This window comes from Myotis nattereri (assembly GCF_964212035.1).
Source record: "Myotis nattereri genome assembly, chromosome: 2".
Classification (NCBI taxonomy): Eukaryota; Metazoa; Chordata; class Mammalia; order Chiroptera; family Vespertilionidae; genus Myotis; species Myotis nattereri.
Genome location: NC_138076.1, coordinates 166649560 through 166673093, shown reverse-complemented (window position 1 = coordinate 166673093; position 23534 = coordinate 166649560). Strand labels below are relative to the sequence as shown.

General features: G+C 50.7%; 1 protein-coding gene across 3 annotated transcripts in view; it reads right to left on the bottom strand.

The window, feature by feature from the left end:
- Positions 1–23534, bottom strand: part of FMNL3 (formin like 3) — a gene marked incomplete at its 5' end in the record, with an annotated part of 57809 nt that overhangs the window by 12828 nt on the left and 21447 nt on the right. The window contains 6 exons of one of the 3 annotated variants that reach the window (XM_081082651.1): positions 152–260; positions 1440–1592; positions 3952–4035; positions 7065–7141; positions 7401–7481; positions 9563–9646. In XM_081082651.1, coding sequence (XP_080938777.1) covers positions 152–260; positions 1440–1592; positions 3952–4035; positions 7065–7141; positions 7401–7481; positions 9563–9646 — 588 coding nt within the window. Of the gene's footprint in view, positions 1–151; positions 261–1433; positions 1593–3951; positions 4036–7064; positions 7142–7400; positions 7482–9562; positions 9647–23534 lie in introns of all 3 variants that reach the window. The other 2 variants (XM_081082653.1, XM_081082652.1) reach the window with 2 other exon arrangements.

Genomic DNA, 23534 nt, shown 5'->3' with positions numbered 1-23534 from the left:
AGGAGAAGAGACCTTGATGGTGGGGAAGGCAGATCCTTGACTTGACTGTAGGCCCACCGGCAAACTTTTTAAAGCTGGCGCCATCCTAGCTCTCCTGGTTTGGGAGGTGAGGCAGAGAGGCCGAGCCCTGGGGCTGGTGCTGCCCCCTTACCTGATAGTTCATGATGGCTCTGAGACAAAGGATGCAGACATGGACATCATCCTTCTGGCTCACCAGGCGGGAGTTCTTCAGGGCCCTGCGCCCAGGAAGAGTGCTGTACCTGGGGGAGAGGCGGCTGTTGGCGAAAGGCCTAGGAGTGCTCACCAACATCCAGACAGCAGGCTGTCCCTCAGCAGCAGCAGAAGAGGGGGAAAGAGCGCCTTGTACCACCAGCCCAGAGAGAGAGAGTGCAGGGGCAGGGCGCTCAGCTGTGTCACCTCCCTGGAGCAGGCCTTCATCAGGAACTATCCAGGACCCTGCTGTATAATTAGTGCCCAGAGGTCCTTCAAAATACAACAGTAGGTGTGTACACCTTCCTAGTCCTCGAGGGGCCCAGGGAGATGTTCATTTGAGCCTTTCCTCCTCCTCCTTCCAGTCACTGTATCTTCCCCACATTCCCTGGGGCAGGAGCACTTGGCTCCCATCCCACTTCTATGTCCCAGAAAAGGCAGCACAGACCCCAAAGGCTTTAGGTGTACCTGGGGCTACATCTGACTTTGCATCCCCGCCCCTGCCCAGTGATGTCTCATGGAGAAAGAGGAAGCACAAATGGTATCTGCTCATGCATGACTGGAGTGATGAGCACTGTCAGAGTGCAAAACCCAAGGGAGACAGGAGAACGGAGCATGGCGTGAGAGCGACCACAGGACCTAAAGGAAAGCCTCCCTAGGTGGGCAGGGCTCGGACAAGTCATCAGGTCCATACACCTGCCTCCAGGCAGGACAGCTCTTAAGATACTGCAGACAAATGAATACCTGGGAGCGTTGGAGAGAACAGGCCTAAAGGAAGACGTGAAGGGAGGGTGAGCAGGGGGCAGGCTGGGTGGAAGCTGGTCTCCGAGCAGCTGATGGAGCAGAGAGCAGAGCCAGAGGGAAACAGACAGGAGGGCCGGAGCTGGAGCACCCGGTGAAGGTGAGGGAGCTGGATGAGTACAGCCCTGCCTGACAGACTGGGAGGAATGGCAGAGCGAGAAGGAGGAATGGAGGGGCGCCCAGAGAAGGGGCGAGGAAGAACCCCAGATGGGGTGGGCATAGCTGAGGGTGATGTACTTACCCAGGACAGATCGCTGGGCAGAATCAAGGAGACAAAGAGGACAGACCAGAGACAGACTGGCAGGCAGAGGCAAGAGAGCTGAGCCTGGAAGCAAGAGTGGAGGGAGGCGCATGAGCACTCACCGCTGTTACCCAGGACCTGGACTGGGGCTGGGAGAGGCAGGCGGGCAGAGCAAGAGCACACATACCGGAGCACAGACTGGCGCGCAGAGCGAGCGAGGCTGTTGGTGAAGGGGGCTGACAGGGCGCTGGGTGGCTGCAGGTCCTCGATGGACCTGCTCCAGGACCGGAGCTTGTCAAATGCACCATCGTCACCACTCTCCAGACCCTCAAAGTCAAACCTGGAGCAGGAAAGGACATATGCGCACACACAGGAGAAATTCAGTGCCAAGACCCCTGGCAAGCCCACCCCTGCCCTGTAGACTTCTAGGGCAACAATAAGCAAGAGCATCAGAAGAGAAAGTGGAATTGGGCCACAGAGACCCAACCTGGTTGGGAGAGCCAACAACATAGGACAAGGGCAGAGCGGGCACAGGAAGCAACCAGGAGGGGCCTGGGGAGACAGGAATGCTGACGGAGGCCAGTGCTGCGCCCAGTGGCCAGGCGATTCAAGGGATGACCACACCATGGGCCCAAAGGGATGTGGGGAGCTGGATACTTGCTGCACTCTCAGCCTCAGATGGGACATCTCTGAGAAGCTGGGGCTCCCCACGTAGAACCTGCCAGCTGCAGGAACACGCCAACTGCAGGTCTTGTTAGTTGGCAAATGGCAGCGGCCAAAGGCGCCTGAGTGCCCTGAGGGAGCCCCACTGTCTCTGGGCTGGGACTGAGGGCAGGTCAGAATGGAAGAAAACGGGGTCCTAGCAAACCCAGAGAGGGACAGCCTTTGTTTCAGGAGGAGATCGCGGTCCCATACTATCCTGGATTCGAATGACTGGCTTCCTGTGGTTCTACATGAGGCTTTCAGGCTTTTCAGGTACAGAGGCGCGTGGGCCTCAGCTTCCCTGGGGGAAGGAATCACACAGTCCAGGGTGTGGCCTGGCGGCCTTACTTCGTCCAGGGTGTGATCCCTTCTCTGTCTTCCCTGAAAGCCCCTCGCTCCTTCCACACCCACGCCCACCCCAAGTCTTTCTTTCAAATACAGAGTCAGAGGCAGTGCTGTGGACCATGTAGTCCTGAGGCCCCAGCGTATTTTGGTTTAGCTGGGATTTGTTTGCTTTTCAAACAAGATAGGCTTATTTGGAAAAATGACCTATATCTTTTTACTTTTAAAGTTCTGAATTTTTAAAAAATCACTTCAGCAAATGTTTTTCATTTCATTCTATAAAAAGAGTTGTTTTTAAAGGGAGAGGAGGCTCATGAGGCACTTCTGCAGGGATGGGAATAGGGAGTGGGCCACTCTTGGCTCTAACAGAGATGACCTAGAAAAGACAACAGAGCCCAAACCTAGGAAAGGCATTAGTGTGAAACCCTAAGGAGACGAGATAAGACGTGTTGGACAAAGAACAGCCAGGGGGCAAGGACAGTAGCAAGAAATGTGAAACTGGAGGCTAGGGCTGAGTTCTGGGACTGAGGAATTCCTCAGTACGTGGGACTTTCAGGATTAAAACTGGGGAAAGTCACAGGCAAACCAGGCCAACTGGTCACCCTAGGGCTGACTTAAGTCTCGAATGTAAGTTTGAATGTGTTAGTCCTCTGATAAATGATCACCATAACCCCTTTCCATATATTCAGGTCACTATGGTAGAGCACACCACCTTGAATATTAACAATTAACAATAAAGTGGCTGCACAGTAGACTTATGCTTCAAATACTGCAAAGTGCTTTACACACATTATCGTCTAGGCCAGTGGTCGGCAAACTGCGGCTCGCGAGCCACATGCGGCTCTTTGGCCCCTTGAGTGTGACTCTTCCACAAAATACTGACTTCTGCGCATGGGCCACGAAGTTTCAATCGCACTGTACGTGCGCGCCCGCACGTGGTATTTTGTGGAAGAGCCACAGTCAAGGGGCCAAAGAGCCGCATGTGGCTTACAAGCCGCAGTTTGCCGACCACTGGTCTAGGCCTAGAACCCCGGACGGTGGATCTGCCTGATATAAGATGACACACACTTGTCTGAGATCAGACAGATGGAAAACAACAGAGATCCACACCCATCTCTGTCTTCCGAGAGCACTTCGCTCCTTCCACTGCCTTCTCGTCTGTGTTAATTCGCTTCTGGCTGCCTCCCAGCTCCCAACCTGCCTGAAAAAGGCTCCTGAATGTCTTATTTTCAGTCTGGGTCAAAAGTCATGCTCACTGCTCCTGGAGTGACTTAGAGTAACCCTCTCACAACTGGAGACCCAAAGGAGCTTCTTGAAGACATGCTTTCCAACATCAAATGAACAACAGGGAATCTCTCCCAGAAGCCAGGACATTCCCTTGGAGTGCTCCTAGCCTGGAGTCTGAATCCTCTAGGTTCCGATTCTGAGCTTCCTTCCTACGTCTCTCTTCTGCCCCCCAAATGCACCTTCTACTCCAGCCACCTGGCATTCTTCACTTGGCTGCCCATCCCCTCACCCGCTGCTCTCTCCCTTCTGGCCTGGGATCCCTATTCCCACCTTCACTACTGCAATCTCACCGTCCTCTTTCAGTCAGAATGGGACTGCGTCCTCGTCCTCCCTCACTGGCGCCAGCCCCAGGCCCGGGCGGTACTCACATGACAGAACACTGTGCGAAGGACAGGTAATCCACCAGCACATCCAGGCCTTTGTTTCCGTCATTCAGAAACTCCCGCACCCACCTGCAGACAGAGCAAACAGAGTGGGGTGAGGGGAAGCAGAGAGAGGCACCCCTGATCCACAAAACCCTCTGGGATCCCCCAACACTGAGCACTAGGCTAGGAATATTTTGAAAATCAAAGTCCATGGCAGACCCTCCTATGGCCATGTCACCAGCCTGGACCTCCCCTAGGCCAGGAAGCCAGGGATGGGAAAGGTACAAGCTTTCTGATACCACATCAGCCAAATAAGCTTTCAGGGGGCCCCTCAAAGGCCTGGGCCCCGGCTCATTCACTTTCTGTGACCCTGGTGTCTAGCACAAAGCTGAGCACGCTGTCTTTGCGTGATGTTTCTTGGAAGAATTGGGGGATTATCAAGAGCATTTACTGCAGCCCTTGTGCAGAGCCGTGCCTGGCAGAGACCAGTAGGTCCCCAACTTGACCAAAGTTTCAGTCAAAAGACCAGCAAGAAGGGTCAAAGGGAGCTGTGGAACGGAGGCACATGGAGCCTAGGGGCTCTCCACCAAATTCAAGGAAAGGCATTTTAGGAAGTAGTGAGCCAAGAGGGATAGGTGGGAGTTCTGTGTTTGGCAGAACAGGAAAAGGACAGGGAAACAGTCAGGAACTCAAGTAACTACAGAATGGCTGTGACCACTCAGAGCCAGACTGAGGAGTTGGGCCCCATCATCCAGGGAGGCACGAGGGTAGACAACAAGGCTCCCTAAAGACAACAGCAGACCAGACAGTTCCACCATTTCGCCCTAGGCCTTTGGGGCTGAGACAGTCCTGAAAGGGAAGTGTACAGCATGTCCTAGGAAGACTGTTACAGGTTCATTCAGAGCAGAGGACAGAAAGCTCTGTTCCCTCGGAATGTCCTGGGGTCTTTAAAGGCTGTGCCCAACAGCCTGCAGGGACACTCCTCCCCGACAGCTGGAAACCAGCGCCATGTTTCCAGCCCCACTCCACTCCGAGCTACAGAGAGGCAGGGCCGGAGCACCAAGCCCAGCTGAGATCTGGCAGCAGGCTCCGGCTGGGGCTGACTGACACCAGAGCTGCCTGAAGTTAGCTTCCTCTCTCGGGGCCGACAGGCCTCCAGTTTCCTGTCTGTCTGCTCTCCAGCTCCCCACCCCCTTCTCATTTCCTGTCTGAGTCTACACTGCTATTTTCGGGATCTTGACACTTTGAGGAGAGGTTAAAGGGCACGTAGGCAAGGCTGAGAACCAATACAAAGTGGGGAGAGGAGGAGCTGCAGAGGCTCTGGAATCCCACTTTCCAGCTCCCTGCTCCAAGGTCTGGGTTCCCACCCAGCTTCCACAGACCAAAGCAGGATCCTCTGCTCCCTACCTGTCCCTGGGCTCCCACCACCCAGGAGCATCCACCCACAGCTGGGCAGCCAGACAGTCTTCCTGCCCAGAAATCTCCGAAGGATCCTGGCCCTCCATATGGCTCCACCGGGAGAAGCCAGTTCAGATGACAGGAACTCCTAAAGTGCCAGACACTGAGCTGTTCCCTGGGAACCAAAGGCCAGGTCCAGACCTCTAAGTTGTGTGCCAACTGCCAAGAGGCCCCAGGCCTGGGAACCATGCTGCTCTGGCCCCACTTCCTGGCCAGTGGCCAGAGGGGCAGGCGCCAGGTAGAAGGGGAGGGCAGAAGCGACGGTCACACACTGCTCTGTGACCCTCTGGAGAAAAGCAGACCCCCATCATCATGCAGCAAGACTTGATACAAAAGACAGAGGGCCTGAGAGGGAGGGAAGGGCGAAGGGAGGGAAGGCCCTTGAAGTGCAGAGTGGTAGGTGGTGTTCCGGGCTGCCATCTGCTTTACTCTTGCCCTCACATGCAGGGCAGCTGAGGAGGCTCTGCCAGTTTTTCCTTCTCTGAGGAGTCACCAAATAAAGGTGGAGGCTTCATTACATGTTTCTTGCGGTTCAGCTTTCAATGTCTGGTTCACAGATGAAGTATGAAAGCCAACTTGGGCCCTTGAGCACAGCTACTGAGGCCAGGAACTGACCCTTCCTGTTCTCTCCGGTGCCATTTCCTCTGTGACTGCTGCAGCAGCTGGCTACATGCAGGGAGCCTCTACCAGAGCCCTGGTCAGGCTCAGCCTGGGGCAGACAAGTAGGCAGCTGCCTCGGACAGTAGGGAAGGCAGATGATGTCATTTGGCTCTTCTCTCAGGAAACCCAGGACCCTGAGGCTGGCACCTGTCCAGTGACCCCACCCCCACTCCCCAGCTAGATTTCTCACTCATGTAAGTTCTCAACCCCCATGCACGCCCTTGGCCCGGACTGCGGCCCTGCCTGCTGTCGTCTATCAGGTGTTTCTTATGGCCCTTTGTGTTCTCTCTTTCTCTACCCACCTCCCTACCTCTCACTCACTTGCACTAGACACACTCTGGCTGGTTATGGTTTTATAAAACTGACACCATAGCCATCTTTCACTGCACCTCACACATTAGCCCTCTGCCTGTTCAGCAAGTCCTGGTTCCCCATCAGAGACTGAAGAAAAAGACTCACACAGCTCCTAGGGGCCTTCAGTGGGTTGGCAAGACTAAGGTCCGTTAATGAAAAAGACATTCAACTCCTGGCCTCCACTGCCTTAGATCTTCTTTGCTGGTACTTCGAGAAAGTTCTACTCATTTTAAGATTGTCTTAAAATCAAGTAAATAATCTTCTGGGCACAAAATAGTCCAGGAACTAGGTATCAGCTACCCAATGCAAAGTGCTCCCCATCCCCAGCCTTCTCTGGACCTTACTTGGCCCAGTCCCAGGCCACGGGCAGACTCCAGTCTCAGCTGCTATGGGAATGTTTCCCACTCAATGCTACAGGCTGAGGACCCCAGGAAGGGCCCCAAGCTTGCCAGCAGCATCCAGTCAGCAGCTGGCAGAGATGAGGGGAAGAAAAGCCAGAAAGGAACCGTCTGAAGCTCCGGGGAACCAAAGCCATTCAGGAGGCAGCTCTGCCCCTGGCAGGGGATGAACAGGCAAACTCTCCTCAGAAGGACCAGATCCTGGGCAACCAGGCAGAGAGGCTCAGGTGGCCAAACCCGACTCACCCAATGTGGTTGGTACGAAGCGAGATCTCCAGCTCCCTCAGTACTTTGGTCGACTCCTGCACTCTCCTCCTGAACTTCTGTAAACGTGGAATTTTCGGTCACTGATCAATGCAACTCCACAGTACAAGTAAAAGGGGTAGGAAAAAAAAGGGAGGGATACAGGGCAGTGATAGGCCTTCCCTCTATCATTCGCCAGCCACTCCAGGTCCTGGCCTCAGAACCCGGAAACCCACTCCCACTGCTCAGAAGCACATGACCCAAGTCAAAGGGTTTGCCCCCAAGCCCCACAGGACTATAGAGGGCAGCAAGATGGGCCCTCCCTGCCTTGTACTTCACCTTCCGAGTTACGCTGGGGTCCAAGAAGCTCTGGAGTTTCTGGATATAAGTGTGTGGGGGGTTCTTCACCTGGAATCGTTCCTGTAAGGGAAACACGTGTGTGCACAGAGCTCAGTCCCGAGGAGAGTGAGGAAGAAGAGCACTCATCGTGCTCGATAGGAGGGGACCCCGTCTCCTAAAGTTGTCACCTGGCTCTTAACATCGCCCAAACCCCAAACCGTACATTCCCCTCCTAATCAATCCTCAGGGGCTTCTCCTCTGTTGCCATCTTCCCCAACTCCAATGACTGCTCCCAGAGCCTACAATATTTTCTATGTCAATATGATTTTACTTGGACACACAATTCAAGATACAGATGATGTATTATAGAATTGTACACCTGAAACCTATATAAATTTAACAACCAGTGTCATCCCATAAATTCAATAAAAAAAGTTTTAAAAAATCTTCTTTTTAAAAAAGATTATTTTAAGAACCTGCTGCTTGGTGAAAAAATGTGGAGGTTACAGAATTCTGAACAGCATCCAAAATGATAACACACACACACACACACACACACACACACACACACACACAAAAACCAAAATGATAACACAATTGGGAAATGTTGTTCGCTGCCTGGCCACCTGATGGATGGGGGTAGGAAGGCCAGGGGCAGGGGAGCTGGCCTTGTAGAATCCAACTTTCTCGGGTCTGAGCCCGAGGTTGGGATGGACTGTTTCTGCAGCATTAACAAAGGTCAGGGCTGCAAACACACTTCCTACTGCTTGCCAGGCCCCAGGCCCCAACACTCTAAAGCAACCTCCACACTGAAGCCGCTTTAAGCAAGGTCACCCCCCATCTCCTTCCTTCCACACAGGGCACAGGACCATGCCCTTCCCATTTTGGCCCAGCCCCCTTATGTGACCCAAGGGGAAACTCAGGGAGAACCCTTAGGTATTCTGGTCCTGTAAGAGCCTTCACAACTGAGATATCTGAAGAGTGGGGGTGGGGGTAAAGGGCCCAGGGCCTAAAAAAACAAAATGAAAAAAAAGGTTTGAGAATGAGCTGAAATTATGTGACCCAGAAATGACTGAGAAATGATCAATTAAAGAAACCTAGTACCAAAGGGCTACTGTTCTCCAAACCTCAAACGGGTGCTCACCAACTCCTCTTAATGCAGAACATGAGGAAACAGGCCTTCCCTGGGGACGGAGGGACCTGGACGAGGCCATCTGAGGCATAAGCCCACCTGAGGCCAAGCAGCGTGACTGGGGCAGCAGAGGAGCCTAACGGTTAGCAGAGCCAGCTGCTTGAGCCCTTGCTCTGTCACTTATTAGGGTTCTTCATCTATAAAATGTAACAATGCCTCCTCATTGGGTTTCTGTGAGATATTTCAGTGCATACAGTGCTTGGTCCATGTAAGCATTCACTAAATGTTAGCTATTCTGATTTTGTTCAGTGCTTAAAAAGAAATAATAACTTTGTTCGTGCAAGGCTCCATGGCAAAGCGCTAGGCAAACACACTGGCTACACCATGCCAGGTGCTCCCACACCTCCAAGAGGTAAGGCAGTAGAAGCCAACGCTCCTAGCAGACGGGCCTGTCTGAGTTCACGGACGTGACTGAGCTTCAAATGTCTGCAGGGTAAAGAGCCAGACCATAGGTGTTAGCTCTTGGTTCTGAGCTAATCATCTCTATAATCTCTTCCAGCTCTAAACACTATTCATGTAGAGAGAGCTTCCAATCCTCACATTCTGAGATTTGGGAACAGGAAACTAGGGGACCGGGGTTTCTCATTCACAGAGGCCTGCAAATAATAAGAAAAGCCTTGCTATTTGCCATTTCCAGGGCAGAGCGAGAGAGAAGGGGTCCTTTGGATTATTCCCTGCCAGGCATAGCCCTCGCCCTGGGTTAAGGCAGAAACAGGTTCTGCTGGGAAACTACCAAACTCCTCCACAGCCGACCCCACACCCCAGTCCTACACAAACCTCCTTCAGCTCCTGTGTGTTGGGGAGAAATCAAGATAGCTCTGTGTGGGAGCCTCTATCCTCTTGGAAAAGGAAGTAAGCATGGACTGAGGACAAGTCCAGGCCAGGCTTCCTCAAGGAACTCCTTTGGTCCTACCACCTTGTTCTGCCTAAAACATATCCCCCCTTCACAGCCATGTCCCACACCCGGTACCTGGTCACAGATCAAATCCCACTTCTTCTCATTGTCGTACTGCCGCAGGAGCCGGGCCTTGTCAGGGGGCAGGTTCATGGAGCTCTGAGGAGAGAACCCAAGTCAATCGGGCTGAATGCTCCCCCCACCCGAAGGAAAGAAAAGCTAGACTATGCATACCTTTCCCTCCAGGACCCTCAGTTCACCCTGATACTCGAATGCTAATAAGGAAGGCTCAGAGAGGCGGGACAGACCTTCTGCCTCCCCTTCATATTTAGCCATTTGGTTGAACAATGTTTCCCAAACCATAGGTCATGGAATCAATTTAGTGTGTCAAGAGTATTTTTATTTTAAATGAAAATGAACAGATTAAAATAGAATAGGATATTCTTCCCCAGCACACCGCAGGCCACTGGAGGGCCTTCCTCTCATCATTTTCTCCTTTACCGACTGCTGCGAGTTTAGGTCTAACTCCCTGCAAGTAGGAAGTATAAATAATGAAGCTTTTGTTTCTTTTACAGGTTATGTGTACACCACATATAGGTCATGCTGTAAAATGTGTTTCTTTATATGGAACAATTTAAAGATGTTCAAAAGCTACCAGTTTAAAGCAGAAACTTTCAATCTGCTTTTCCCCCATGGTCTGAAGATGGGTGCCCTTCCTGCACCATGCACACCCAGGGGCCAATCCCGAGTCACCACAGCCCATGTAGATGCTACAACTCCACCCCTTGCCACACATCAGGATGCAAGAAGGACATTAGCACAAAGATAACTGCTCAGAATATTTTTAGGAAATAACTTACAAAACTTCAGTACTTTAATTATTAGTAGCAAATTACTTATGACATACACACCTCCCAATTAATTAAGACACAGTCAAGTGTCCTGACCCTTTGTTGAGACACTCTAATCTAGAATATAGACGATAGAGACCAGGCATCATTTTATTTTGTTCACTACTGTTTGCTGAATGAATAAATGAGTGAGTGAAGCCCAAGGCATCCATGCATGACTGACCGCAGCTTGTATGCCCGTCCAGCCAAGCCTCTCTGCTAACCAGTCTGGCTGCCTTTGTTTTAGGTCACAGCCCTTGCCTCTAAAGGCAGATCACTGCACCTGCCCACCCCCCATTCTCTTGAATCAAATACGATCTCCTATCTGAAGTATCATAGCTGTCTTCCCACAAATCCAGCCTCTTCCCCAGCACACTGCAGGCCACCTGGAGGGCCTTCCTCTCATCTTTCTCTCCTTTGCCGACTGCTCCGAGTTCAGCTTTAACTCCCTGGTAACCCAAGCATGACCGTTTGGTTTACCTCTGCCCACTCCCTGATATTCTCATCCCTGGGGACAGGAACTGTGTGCACTGAGTAGTTACACGGGCCCTGGATTACTCCAGAAGCAGCAGGAATATCCTGAAAGTATGCCCTCCATTTCCTAGGAAACTGAAAGGAAATCCTTAAACATTTATTTCTATCACACATATCTATTATGCATTTATCTATGCACATACTATTAAATCAGCTGTGCTCATCTACCCCCAAAGGACTGTCTATTCATATGGCTCCAAACCCCAATAATATCTAATACCGTGACAGGCACCTAGTGGAGAGTAAGTTGATAGTAAATCTATGGTTAAGACGTCCCAGCTCGAGCTATGGACCCAGATCCTGGCTGGAAACGGGTTCACTATGGGTCAGAAAAGGAAGTAGGGTTGGAATCTCTGGTCAGCATTTAGAAATGGTAGAATTTAAGAATATATAAGTGGGGCAAGTGAGAGAAAAGGGGGAAGATACCACCACATCACACCTCTCCCCCATGGTTGCTGAACCTCCCCAGGAGAGAAGGGCCAACAGAATCCCCCCACTGCTGACACCGTAGGGATTGCTGGGGTGGGGGTGGCTGCAAATACAACTCTGAATGTTCTCTCTAGAACTACTTTGCTAAGGGCCAATCTCGGCATATCTGTGGATAGCAGGACAAGGACAGAGGCCACAACAAGGACCCAAAGGTCAAAGGTGGGCCTGGAGCAAGGTCTTCTGTCTAACCAGGGCCAACTGAACCCAAGTGAGATCGGAGCAGAAACTGTCCTTAGGCCTGGTTCTGGCTCTGTGCACGCCCTAAGCACATCATTGTCACCTGCCCATTGGTCACAAGTTCGTGCCATGAATAATCTTCTATTGTCTCCCTCAGAAGAAAGGCGCTGGGGAGGGAGTGGGGAGCCTGGCACCACTCTGGCAGACATCATGTCCTGTCTACACCAACTTCCTCTCTCAGCCACCACTGCCAGCTGCTGTGGCCTTGTACTTCCCTACCAGATGAACTGATGAGGAAACGTTCGGTGCCCTGGGGTTTCAAATGCAGAGCAAAGTCGCCCCCTTTGGGAACCTTAGCCTGAGAACACGGAACAGGCATATCAGGGACCTGGCTAAACTTTAGATGCTCAGAAGACGTAAATGCCACAGTATGAAAACAGGTGGCAGAAGCAAAAATCATCAGCTCTGACCACAGGCCACATCCTCCAGTCTAGAGCTTTGATGCCAGCCTTCTCTGCTTCTTCAGCTGAAGTGTGATGGGGAAGAAAGTAGGTAAGGGGAAGTCCCTCAGCCTCCAGCACTCTCACAAGAAAATGGTCACTGGCTGTGGGCTGGGAGCCAGGGCAATGCTCTCCCTGCCAGACAAGGGCAATGGGGCTTCTGCATCCACCTGATAACGTGCGCAAGTCTAGCAGGGCTCCAATGTCCTGAGGAAGTTACTCTTCCCTGAGGAAGGACAACTTCCTGAGTTCCGGGGACAGCCAGGGAGCAAACCTGATGAGGTTCCGGTTTCAGTCAAAGGTTTGTTTCCTTGACATTCAGCGGATCCACAGGGACTGTGGGCTCTCGGAAGGCAGGGGCCGGGCTTAAGTCCTTGCTACCTTCTCACGAGACCCTTGCTGAACAGGAAGGAGGCGCACTGTCTCAGAGAGGAGGGCACTGGATGTGGAGTCAGCGCAAAGCAACTTTCGGCTCTTCAGAGCTGTTGAACCTCCATGAGCTCATCCATAAAACGGAGATAATCTCCCTACTTCCCACGGTTTTATGAGGGATAAACATTTTATGTCTGTATTTGTCTGGAACACTCTGGGTGCTCAACACAGTGCCCTTACCCTTCCTCCTGAATAGCCTCTGTAATGTGGTGACATCCCATGGACCCACCCTCTTACTTCTGGGTTCTCTCTCTCTCTCTCTCTCTCTCTCTCTCTCTCTCTCTCTCTCTGCCTCTGCCCCTGCTTCAGCAACTGCTTCTCAACACTGAGGACAGAGCAATCCTTTACCTCTCCTTTGATCCCTCTCTTGTTTCCTCTAACCACCATCCTTGGGGATGGAGGCGAGACCCCAGGGAGTAGGGAAAGGGGAAGATGAGCTTAAACTGAAAGCAATTCTGGGGCTGAGTCCTAAAGCAGAGGAACCGGCAAGAAGTCTAATAATAAAAACCTATAACAGGAAGAAGCAGAAAGGGGTGGATCTGATGCTTCTCCAGCAAGGCTACTCTGATTTACTGCCAGTTTGAGGCCAGGCAGAGTGCCCTGTGTAGTGGCCAACCCCCTTCTGCGTTCTGTGGGAGCAAGGCTTCTACTCCCCATATGACCCTGTCCTCCCCCCGACCCCCCACACAGGAGGGAGGCAGCTCTGGTGGCAGAGGTTCCCTTCCCTTTCCTGCTCTGCACCCCCAGCCAGTTAGCCCCTCCTTGTTTCCTTCCCATTTCGGGGAGGGAAATGCCGGTGGGGTTGGGGTTTCCTTCAACTGCAGGTCCTTGGGGACTCGCCCCTGACTTGTCAGTCTCCTTAGGCCGGGCCTGGGGAAAACCCAACACAGAAATAGGAACCATAAAAAATTCCCGGTTGTTTCTACTGGTCCCAGTCAATCATAAATCTTAGGAACAGAGACGAAAACGGCATGGCTCCTCTGAGAGGCAGGGGCGAGGTGGTCGAAACTTTCCCGCAAAGGGGATTCTGGAGGCTTTAGGGAAGGCAGGCAGGGGATGTTTATTTTGAGCAAATACAGAATGTGAGCTGGTGGTTTTTTAATATTTTCCCTCTCAGAACCACCTTTCACCAAATCCCCTGTGGCTGGACACTTCTCCCAAATGTGGTAGCCCCAGCCCACATGCTCAGCCCACAGGGGTGGGGAGCACTGGAGGCTGAATCTACAACTTCCCCAGAGATAACATGAGGCACTGTCCTGGGTACCACATGCTGCTGAGCCCTGGGCTATAGCTGCCACCAAGTCTTCTCGTGCATCCACAGATCAGCCCACTGTACAGACGGGCAGGGGTAAATGTGGTGAGGAGGCACATAGTTTGGGAGGCCAAGGCAACACTGGGCACAAAGGCCCATCCCCAGCAGCCAAAAGGACAGAGCTTTAGGAGCAACCCAGCCTGCCCTCCACGTGTCTCTACTGGTGGGCAGTAGGCACAGCTGTGGCCAGCTGGGCACTACTCCCAAAGGGCAAGAGCCCAAGGAGGTGGGAGGTACCAGCTCCTGCTGCCTCGGCCCTCTTGGCGGCCACAGCCAGCACTGCTGCAGTAGCAGCTCCCAGACAATGAGAGTTATTTTCAGCCAGTGCTTTAACACAAGCCAGCTGGCCAGTGTGCAGGGCGGGAGTCCTCCTCCACCCAGCCCGCCCAGATGGCAGGCAGGCCCAGCTCATCGCCTACGCTGCTGCCGACTCTGCGTCACTGTTTGTTTATCTCGTTGTTTCAGCACAACTCCTCTTAACTACCCCCCAAAACTACAATACTTTCAAAGGAAATAAAAAAAAAAATCAGAGAATTTGATCAAAAGTCCAAAAGCTAAAATTAAAAGGTCCAGACATGGGAAGCACAGCAGCCCCTCCAAACACCCACACTTTCCCCAGCTCTGTGACTGGCGGGCGCAGCGCAGGGGAGGAAGTGGAGTGAATCAGTGGCCAGATCTCACTGCAGCCTCCATGGACCAAGGCCGAGCCTGGCTTTGCTGCCAAACCAGAGGACAAAGCTGAAGACTGCTCTCCTCGCCGGCCTTGCTCCCATCCTTCTTTTCAGAGCTCAGGTTTGGAGAAGATAACTTGAGACAAACAGCCTGGAATGAGCCTGAGACAACTATGAAAGATTCTGGGAGAAGAACCATATCCTGTGGCTGAAAGGAAATCACAGGAACAGTTCATGACACTTGGCTGGAGAGAGGTACCACGCCCCATGACGAGGGGGGTGGACACTTCAACCAGCCCCATATACGTTGGAGAGTTCAAGAATAGAAAGGGGTGGACAGTAGCAGTCACATCCCTGGACACTAGGCCCCAAACACCCCCTCCTCTGCTCCTCATCTCCCTCCATATACCACCCTATGCATAGGAGCTCATGGGTGCAACACAACTCTAGCCACACAAACATTTTGCTCGAGGCCTGAGCTGCCCTATTAGACTTATAGGGGAGTTGCCGGGGTACCTCATGACAAAAGACATAAAAAAGTGGTGCTCCATGACTTAAGTGTTTGTAGTGGCTTACATTGGCTGTTTTTGTTTAATTGGAGCTATCACTCTGGGGACAAGCTGCCAGGGAAAAGCCAGCTTTCACAGGCTCAGAGCCCTGTCTGGAGAACGTGCTTCTGTGGTCACTGATGACTCTATAACCAGAAATGACTTGCTGAGCAGTTATGAGCCAAGTCCCTGAGCAGCCGGAGGAAAAAGAGATGGGTTCACCAGATGTCTCAGGCTGAGCTCTGCAACTCACACCAGGGAAGTTAGATGAAGGAGAGGTCCTAGAAGGCCGGCATCAATCAAACACAAAGGTGGCTTTTTCTAAATACAACTGTGCCCCTTCTTCACCTCAGAAGACTCCTCCACTGGAGTCTCAGGAGGCAAAGGAAGTTGGACAGTCCCAATGCCAGCAAAATTCCCAGTTCTACCCTCTGCCACAGTATCGGCCTCACACCTGACATCAGGTAACTTCTGCAAGTAGCTGCCCCCTCCCAACCCTGGCTGAGGACACCCTCTTCTGGCCTACTTAGTCAAGAAGCACACTATCTCAGGAGAACTCTCGTTAGCTCTTCCCAACTGAGACCCCTGGGCCCAGCCAAAAAGCCACTGCCACAGCAACTTAATCTGTCTGCTGGCTCCCCAGCCCCTCCTCGTGGTTAGCCAGACCCACACACTCCCTTGTTACGCAGGATGGAAACTATTCTCCTGGGGGCAGCCGGCTTTGCAAAGCCAAGGAGACTTTGGGCAAAGCCTCACATTCTCCCTGCAGCCAAATCAAGGTCCTCCCTTTTCATGATATTCTGCCCTCCCACCTAGGGAACCCTAATAGGCGCACTACCTCTTAGAGGACACATTTCCGGGGTTACATCCTACAAAGGGCATTTTCCTCTCTCTCCCCATTACTCACAGAGACCCAGTACATCTCCCTCCCAGGGTCTCTCATCCATACCTTCTCTTCATTCCCACTGTCACCACAAAATGGGCCTGTACTAGTCACTCTTGACCCCTGGGATCCTTCTAGCTGGCATTCCTACTTCTAGCACCTCTACCCCACCCAACCTGCACCTGGATGAAATTTCTAAACTTCCCAGCACATAAGATAAATTATGTCTCTTCTCAGTTCAAAAATCTTCTCCGGCCCAGCCGGCATGGCTCAGTGGTTGAGCATCGACCTATGAACCATGAGGTCACAGTTCGATTCCCAGTCAGGGCACATGCCCGGGTTGCGGGCTTGATTCCCAGTGGGGGGACCTGCAGGAGGCAGCCAACCAATGATTCTCTCATCATTGATGTTTCTATCTCTCTCTCCCTCTCCCTCTCCCTTCCTCTATGAAATCAATAAAAATATATTTTTTAAAAATCTTCTCTGACTCTTATCATTTATACAAGAAAACCTAAATGCCTTGGCCTGCTGTTCCTAGCATCTTAAAATGAGAAAGAGCTACAGAGGCGAGATTCTCCTCTGACCAGCATCTCTGACCAGCCTTATCCTCTCCTGGACTCTCTTTTCTGGAATAGCCACTCTTGTCATAGGATTTGCTTGTAATCTTCTGAATCCCTACCTATTACCTGACTCAGAATCCAACAGCTCTGTGACTACCAACCTAAACTAATCAGCCCCTCTTCTGAGCTTCAAAACATAGTCATATGTGGAGAATATGGCAGAGACCTACTTGTTAGCTCCCAACACCTTCTCATCTTCCTTACTAATGAACCTCCAATACTCAGATGGGCACATGGCAGCCCAGAATTAATATATTTCTCATCTTGCCTGACATTCACATGTGGCTATGTGACCATGTAGGATGCAAGCAGAAGCAGTATGTACAAGTTCTCAGAAGTATCATTAAAGGGAGGGAGTATACCCTTCTTTTCTCCCTTCTTTTTGCAGCTGGTTGGAATGCAGAGGTAATGGCGGGAACTTCAGCAGCTATTCTGGACTATGAGGTAATCCTGAAAATGGAATTCCAGATGGCTGAAGCTACAGGAAAATCACTGGTCACTGATACCATGGACCTTAGCACAAATTGAATGTGTCCCATATAGTGTCTTTTCATGTGTGTGTTTCCTCTATTTACAATTAAAGCATGAACTCCTTGAAGATAGAGGTCATGTCTTACCTTCTTTGCGTCACGTGCAAGTGCTTACTGAATAGCTGATTAATCCCACTACTATCTCTCCCACCACTAAGTCCTTTGTTCAGCCCCCAGTTATTTTTTGAGGGCATTATCCTACTTCTCATCATTGCTTTCTACTTCTGGGCTCTCTCCCCTTTAACCTACCTTAAGTTCTATAGCCCAAATCACTTTCTTTATTTTTTTAAAAATACATTTTATTGATTTTTTACAGAGAGGAAGGGAGAGGGATAGAGAGTTAGAAACATCGATGAGAGAGAAATATCGATCAGCTGCCTCCTGCACACCCCCTACTGGGGATGTGCCCGCAACCAAGGTACGTGCCCTTGACCGGAATCGAACCTGGGACCCTTGAGTCCGCAGGCTGACACTCTATCCACTGAGCCAAACCGGCCAGGGCCCAAATCACTTTCTTTAAATGCTGCTTCTCCCTCAGCAAACTCCCAGACTTCTCATTCTGAGTTTCAACTCTGACCTTCAGTCATGCCATAAATCTAAGCCACCCACCTGTCCTACTCTTTAACCACATTTATCTCCATATATATATACTAGAGGCCCGGTGCACAAAAATTTGTGCACTCGGGGGGGAAGCGGGGGGGGGGTGGGGGGGGTCCCTCAGCCCGGTCTGTGCCCTCTCGCAGTCTGGGACCCCTCGGGAGATAACGCCCTGCTGGTTTAGGCCTGCTCCCTGGTGGCAGAGGGCAGGCCCAATCCCTAGGTGCAGCCCCTGGTAGGGCTCAGAGCAGGGCGGATCGGGAGGTTGTGATGCCACCCTCAGTCACGCTCAGGGTAGGGCCAATTGGGGGGTTGGGGCACCGCCCCGTCACACTCAAGGCAGGGTCGATGGGGAGGTTGCGGCACCACCCCGTCACGCACAGAGCAGGGCCCATCAGGGGGGTTGGGGCTCTGTACCCTGTCACGCACAGAGCAGGGCCTATCAGGGGGTTGGGGAGCTCCCCCCAGTCACACACAGAGCAGGGTCGATAGGGGGTTGGGGAGCTCCCCCCTGTCACTCACAGAGTAGGGCCGATAGGGGAGTTGGGGCACCGCCCCGTCACACACAGAGTAGGGCGGATCAGAGGGTTGGGGCGCTGCCCTCTATCACCCACAGAGCAGGGCCCATGGGGGGGCGGGGGGGTTGGGGCGCCGCCCTCTATCACCCACAGAGCAGGGCCAATCAGGGGGTTGGGGCGCCACCACTCTCACACTCAGGGCAGGGCCGATGGGGAGGTTATGGCTCTACCCCGTCACACACAGAGCAGGGCCCATGGTGGTGGTGGGGGGTGCCGCACCCTGTCACACACAGCGCAGGGCCGATCAGGGGGTTTGGGCGCTGCCCCCTGTCACACTGATCCCTGTGCTGGGAGGCATATTACCCTTTTACTATATAGCATAGAGGCCTGGTGCACGTGTGGGGGCCAGCTGGTTTGCCCTGAAGGGTGTCCTGGATCAGGGTGGGGGTCCCCATTGGGGTGCCTGGCCAGCCTGGGTGAGGGGATGATAGCTGTTTGCAGCTGGTCACACACCCTTCAGGGTGGGGGTGCCTGGCCAGTCTGGGTGAGGGGCTGAGGGCTGTTTTCAGGCTGACGGGTGACTGAAGCTCCCAACGGCTCCTTTTTTTCTTTTTTTCTTTTTTATTCTGGGCCAGCTTTAGCTCTGGCTCCAGCTCTGAGGCCTCTGCTGCTGGGAAAGCAGAAACCCTTGGGCCCAGACTTGTTTGTGTTCTATAATCGAAACTCTGTATCAACTCCAGCTCTGAGATCCCGGCTCGCTGAAAGCAGGTTTCTGGGGTTTTATTTAGCTTCTATATTTGTAACTATGTTTCAAACTGCCCGCTCAGAGGCCGGCAAGGCAGGCGGGGAACGTTGGAGTCCGCCGTCACTGAAGCAAGCAAGCCTCATGTTCGCTTTAAGCTGCCTGGCTGCCGGCCACCATCTTGGCTGGCAGTTAATTTGCATATCTCGCTGATTAGCCAATGGGAAGGGTAGCGGTCGTACGCCAATTACCATGTTTCTCTTTTATTAGATAGGATATATATATACTAGAGGCCCAGTGCGTGATTGAAATCGCACGAGGAGGCACCCTGCCTCCAGCCATGTAAGGAGGCACCCTGCGGGCCGCTGCGGAGTCGGGTCCGGACCCGCGCCGGGCATGTGCCCTTGACCTGAATGGAACCCAGGACCCTTCAGTCACAGGCCAACGCTCTATCCACTGAGCCAAATCAGCTAGGGCCCAAATTCATCTTCTTATAGCCCGCTAGACTACATGCTCCTGGGCACCAAGATCACCACCAGCTTGTTTACCACTGTAGTAGGTGTTCAATAAAGACGGGGCAAGTTGAATTCCCCTATAATATACTCCTCTTCCTCCTGTCCCTAAGTTTTCTACTACATCACATCCCCAGAGAAATTATCTCCCTCCCAATTGCCGGACATGCTCCTCCTTCAATTCAAAATAGATAAAATCCCACCTTCTCTAACAAATCTTTCGTAAGTTAAGAGTGGTAAGATCTACCCCCATATAGTGTCTTTTCATGTGTGTTTCCCCAAACCAGTGTTTTCACACATTGACTAATGCCTTTAAAATGTGTTCATGGAGTTGTCATTTACAGCTAATGTCTCTTTATCTTTTCTTGGACGTTCAATAAAATATCCTACCACAAATCTCAGTGTGGTTAAAGCACTGAATGAGGAGCCGCATTGCCCTGGTATGAATCCTGGCCACCACTTACTAGTTGTGTGGCCTATGGAGAGTTATTTAATCTCTATGAGTCTCAGTTTCCTTACTTATAAAACAGAGGTAGAAATAGTATCGACTTCATAGGGTTGCTATGATAATTAAATAAGTTAACATATTAAAGCATTTAAATCAGAACCCAGGTAGTAAATGCTATACATAATGCTAGCTATTTTTTTTTTCTTTTAATTCTCACCCAAGGATATGTTTTCATTGATTTCTAGAAAGAGAGGGAGGAAGAAAGAGAAAAAAAGCACTGATGTGAGAAACATTGCCTGGCTGCCTCTCATACATGCCCAGACCGGGGATTGAACCCGCAACCACTGGGTGTACAGGATGACACTCCAACCAACCGAGCCACCTGGCCAGGACCATATGTTTTTGTTGTGTTTTTTTAAACTCAACATTTAGCTGGAAAACAATTATATGCCAAGCACTACTAGTAAGCTAGGAGCTGGGGATATAAACATAAATAGGGCAGGATCTCTACATCCAGGAAGTTTATATCCAGAGGGCAAGGCAGACAAGCAAATTGAGTCTGAGTGTAGACAACACTTCTGTGACAGAGGTGCACATGGCACTGTGGAATCTTGGGGAGGCAACATCTAACTGGACGAGGCTTCCTGGAAATGCTACAGAATTTAATTTTAAACATCAGCAGGAGGGAACCAGGCAAAGACAATGAAGGAAGGGAATATGGTGATATTCTATGTAATGAGATAGCACTTGCAAATACACCATAAAAAGGGCACAAAACACCATAAGAAGGTCCAGGAGTCTCTATGTGATTCAGGATAATAGAATGAAAACGTATATGAGGAAATTACAGCAGGCAGGGAACAGTCAGGTGACAAAGGGTCTTAGGAGCTAAGGTAAGTAGGTGGGCATGAGTAGGACAATAATGATGCTACTATCAAAACAAAAACAGTAATACTGACAGAACTGTGAGAAGAGCTCTATAGGAATTATTATATCATTTAATTCTCACAGCAACCTACGAAGTTGGCACCATGATCATTCCCATTTTATAGGTGAGAAACCAAAGGCTTGGAAAGGCCAGGGAACTTATCCAGGGTTACATAGCCAGTATGGGGTGGAGCTGGGATTTGAACCCAGGTCTGACCCCAAAGCCTGAGCTTGTATCCCCACACAATGATTCCTCTGAGACAATAAATTATATTATCCCTCCTCTGCACTTTTTCAAATTGTACACATCCTTCAGGACCAATACGATCAACCTTCCTCATGAAACCTCCCCCAAACAACCCGGACTTCACACACTCCTTCCTCTCAACTTCAGAGAGGTTTACTGCCCTTTCCTCCTGTTGACAATCGTATTCAATCATTACTCCAACACTAGTGTCTTCGAGGTATCACACACTGTGCCACCTGGAAAACTTGTTTTGGTTTGCGGTAACTTGTATATTTACGAAGGAAAGGGAAACTACAGCTTATACACATCTACCCTGTGTCAGGCACTGTACTGGATGGATCCTTTAAGTACAAGATTGCATAGAAGATTCAATCCCCTCTCATATTGTTATTCACCTTTCATATTCTATATTACTTCCCGAACTAGACTATAAACTCCATGAGGGCATGCATTCTGCCTTGAACACACTTGTGCCTAGACAAGGATTACTGGCACCTTTCTAACAGATACTGTGGTTGTTCAGGAGACAGCAGAGGCCAGCTGGGGGGAGCACTCCATCTCATCAGTGCACCAGCTACGGACCTAGTCTGGTGTTCCAGGAGTCTCATTATAAGTCCAGGAGCTTATTATCAGACCATGAAATTTAATTACTCCCTTCCTACTTCCAGACTACATGTGGGAGAGGCAGGACTCCTGCTTTATGGAAGGGTAAACTGAGCCCAGCATGGGCACACATCTGTCACAATTCCTATCAGCTGGGGAGAGGCACTACAAGTCCTCTGTCTCTCTCTGCCTTTCCAATTGCTCTCAGATGAGGGTCCATCCTCAGCCTCAGCGGTCCTGTCCTCTTGGAGGAATCATATGACCCCAGGCTGCTCTTGATCCATGAGCCATCCTCCCAACACTGTCTCCTCCTGTCTTTAAGGCCAGAACTTGACAACAGAGGTCATGTCTGCCCACACCCCAACTCCTTCTTTGAGTGTCCCAGCTTTTTTACATTTCCTCTGATTGTCCAGCTAGAAAACAAAAAACAAAACAAAAAAACTTCTTTGGAGTCAGACTTCTGAGAATTCCCACCTCATGACCCAAAGACACCCTGAATCTTCTCTACTTCTCACAATGTCTGGAGTCCTATGTGCCATGTTCACTCAGGGTCATGGAGGAGAAGAAAACCATTTGCTGGCACTTTTCTCAAATGATCTCGCTTATTGCTCTCAATAACCACTGGTGGAAAAATGTTATTATTCCTGTTTAACGAGGGAGAGAATTAAGAAACTTGGACCAACTGGCTCAAGGTCACAGAGAAAGAGGCAGAGCTCAGATTCAAACCCAGATATGTGGCCTCCAACATAATTTTTGTCAGGACATGGCTTTTTCTACAATGTCCTGGCATCTCCTTATAAAGAAAACAAATCTCCATTTCTAACTTGGTAAGGTGCACCTGCATTTGTCTGGCTGGCCTTGGCTGATCATTAAACAGCACTTCCCTATTCAACCCAACTGGGTTGGAACCGGCTCAACGGAGTATGTGGGCCAGACACCTGAAGTTTAAGGCTTTTGTCTCAGAGTGAGAGGGTGATCATGCAGGGCAAAGGGGCAAGGGAACTGCCCTCTTGGACAACACATGGTGACAATGCCCTCATATCTGAATGGCAATGCAAACATTCAAAATGCTATAGATAAAAGCATGGGCTTTGGAATCAGGGATGATCTAGATTTGAATCCTGGTACTTTTCATGAGATAGTGGGAAAGTTATTAAACTTCTCTGAACCTGTTTCTACATCTATAAAATGTGGATTATAAGATCCACCTCTTATAAGAATCAAGGAAAGGGATGAATGGCTGGAAGGACGGTACATGTGCCTGGCACAGTGCTCTATAATGATAACTGGAAGAAGCTGTTCCGGGAGTTGCAGCCGACTAGAGTTAGCTTCTAAGCACATAAGCAAAATGTAATTTCACAGTTCTTTAAAATACACAATAGAGAGTACAGGTATAGCTAAACAGTATAGGTTAAATATATTTACATGTTTGTTTCTCTAGGTTACAGCAATTGCACACACCCCTTTGAAAGATAAGACTCAATACCAACAGTCACCTAGGGAATTCACAAAAAAGTTGGGACCAAAATTCGGAGAGACAGAATTGAATCACTGACTAAGGTGCCCTGATTGAATGATCTGGGACAATTCCTGACCTTTTGGAGGAGATTTTGCTAAGTTGTCATTCATGTTATGCTGTCAAATCCCTCTCATTGTCTCCTGACATCCTGTGATCTGCAAACATGAGGTCTGATTCTGCCACAGATCTGTTTTCAGCTCCCTCAACTAACTCCTCTGTTCAACAACTCTGCTTCTCTCCTTGTGACATTGCGTAAGTCCTCTAAGTTGACCCTCCCAGTCACTTGAAGGACTGTGCTATCTGTGGGAATATAGAGAAAAGCATGAGAAGGTTTCAGCCCTAAATTTT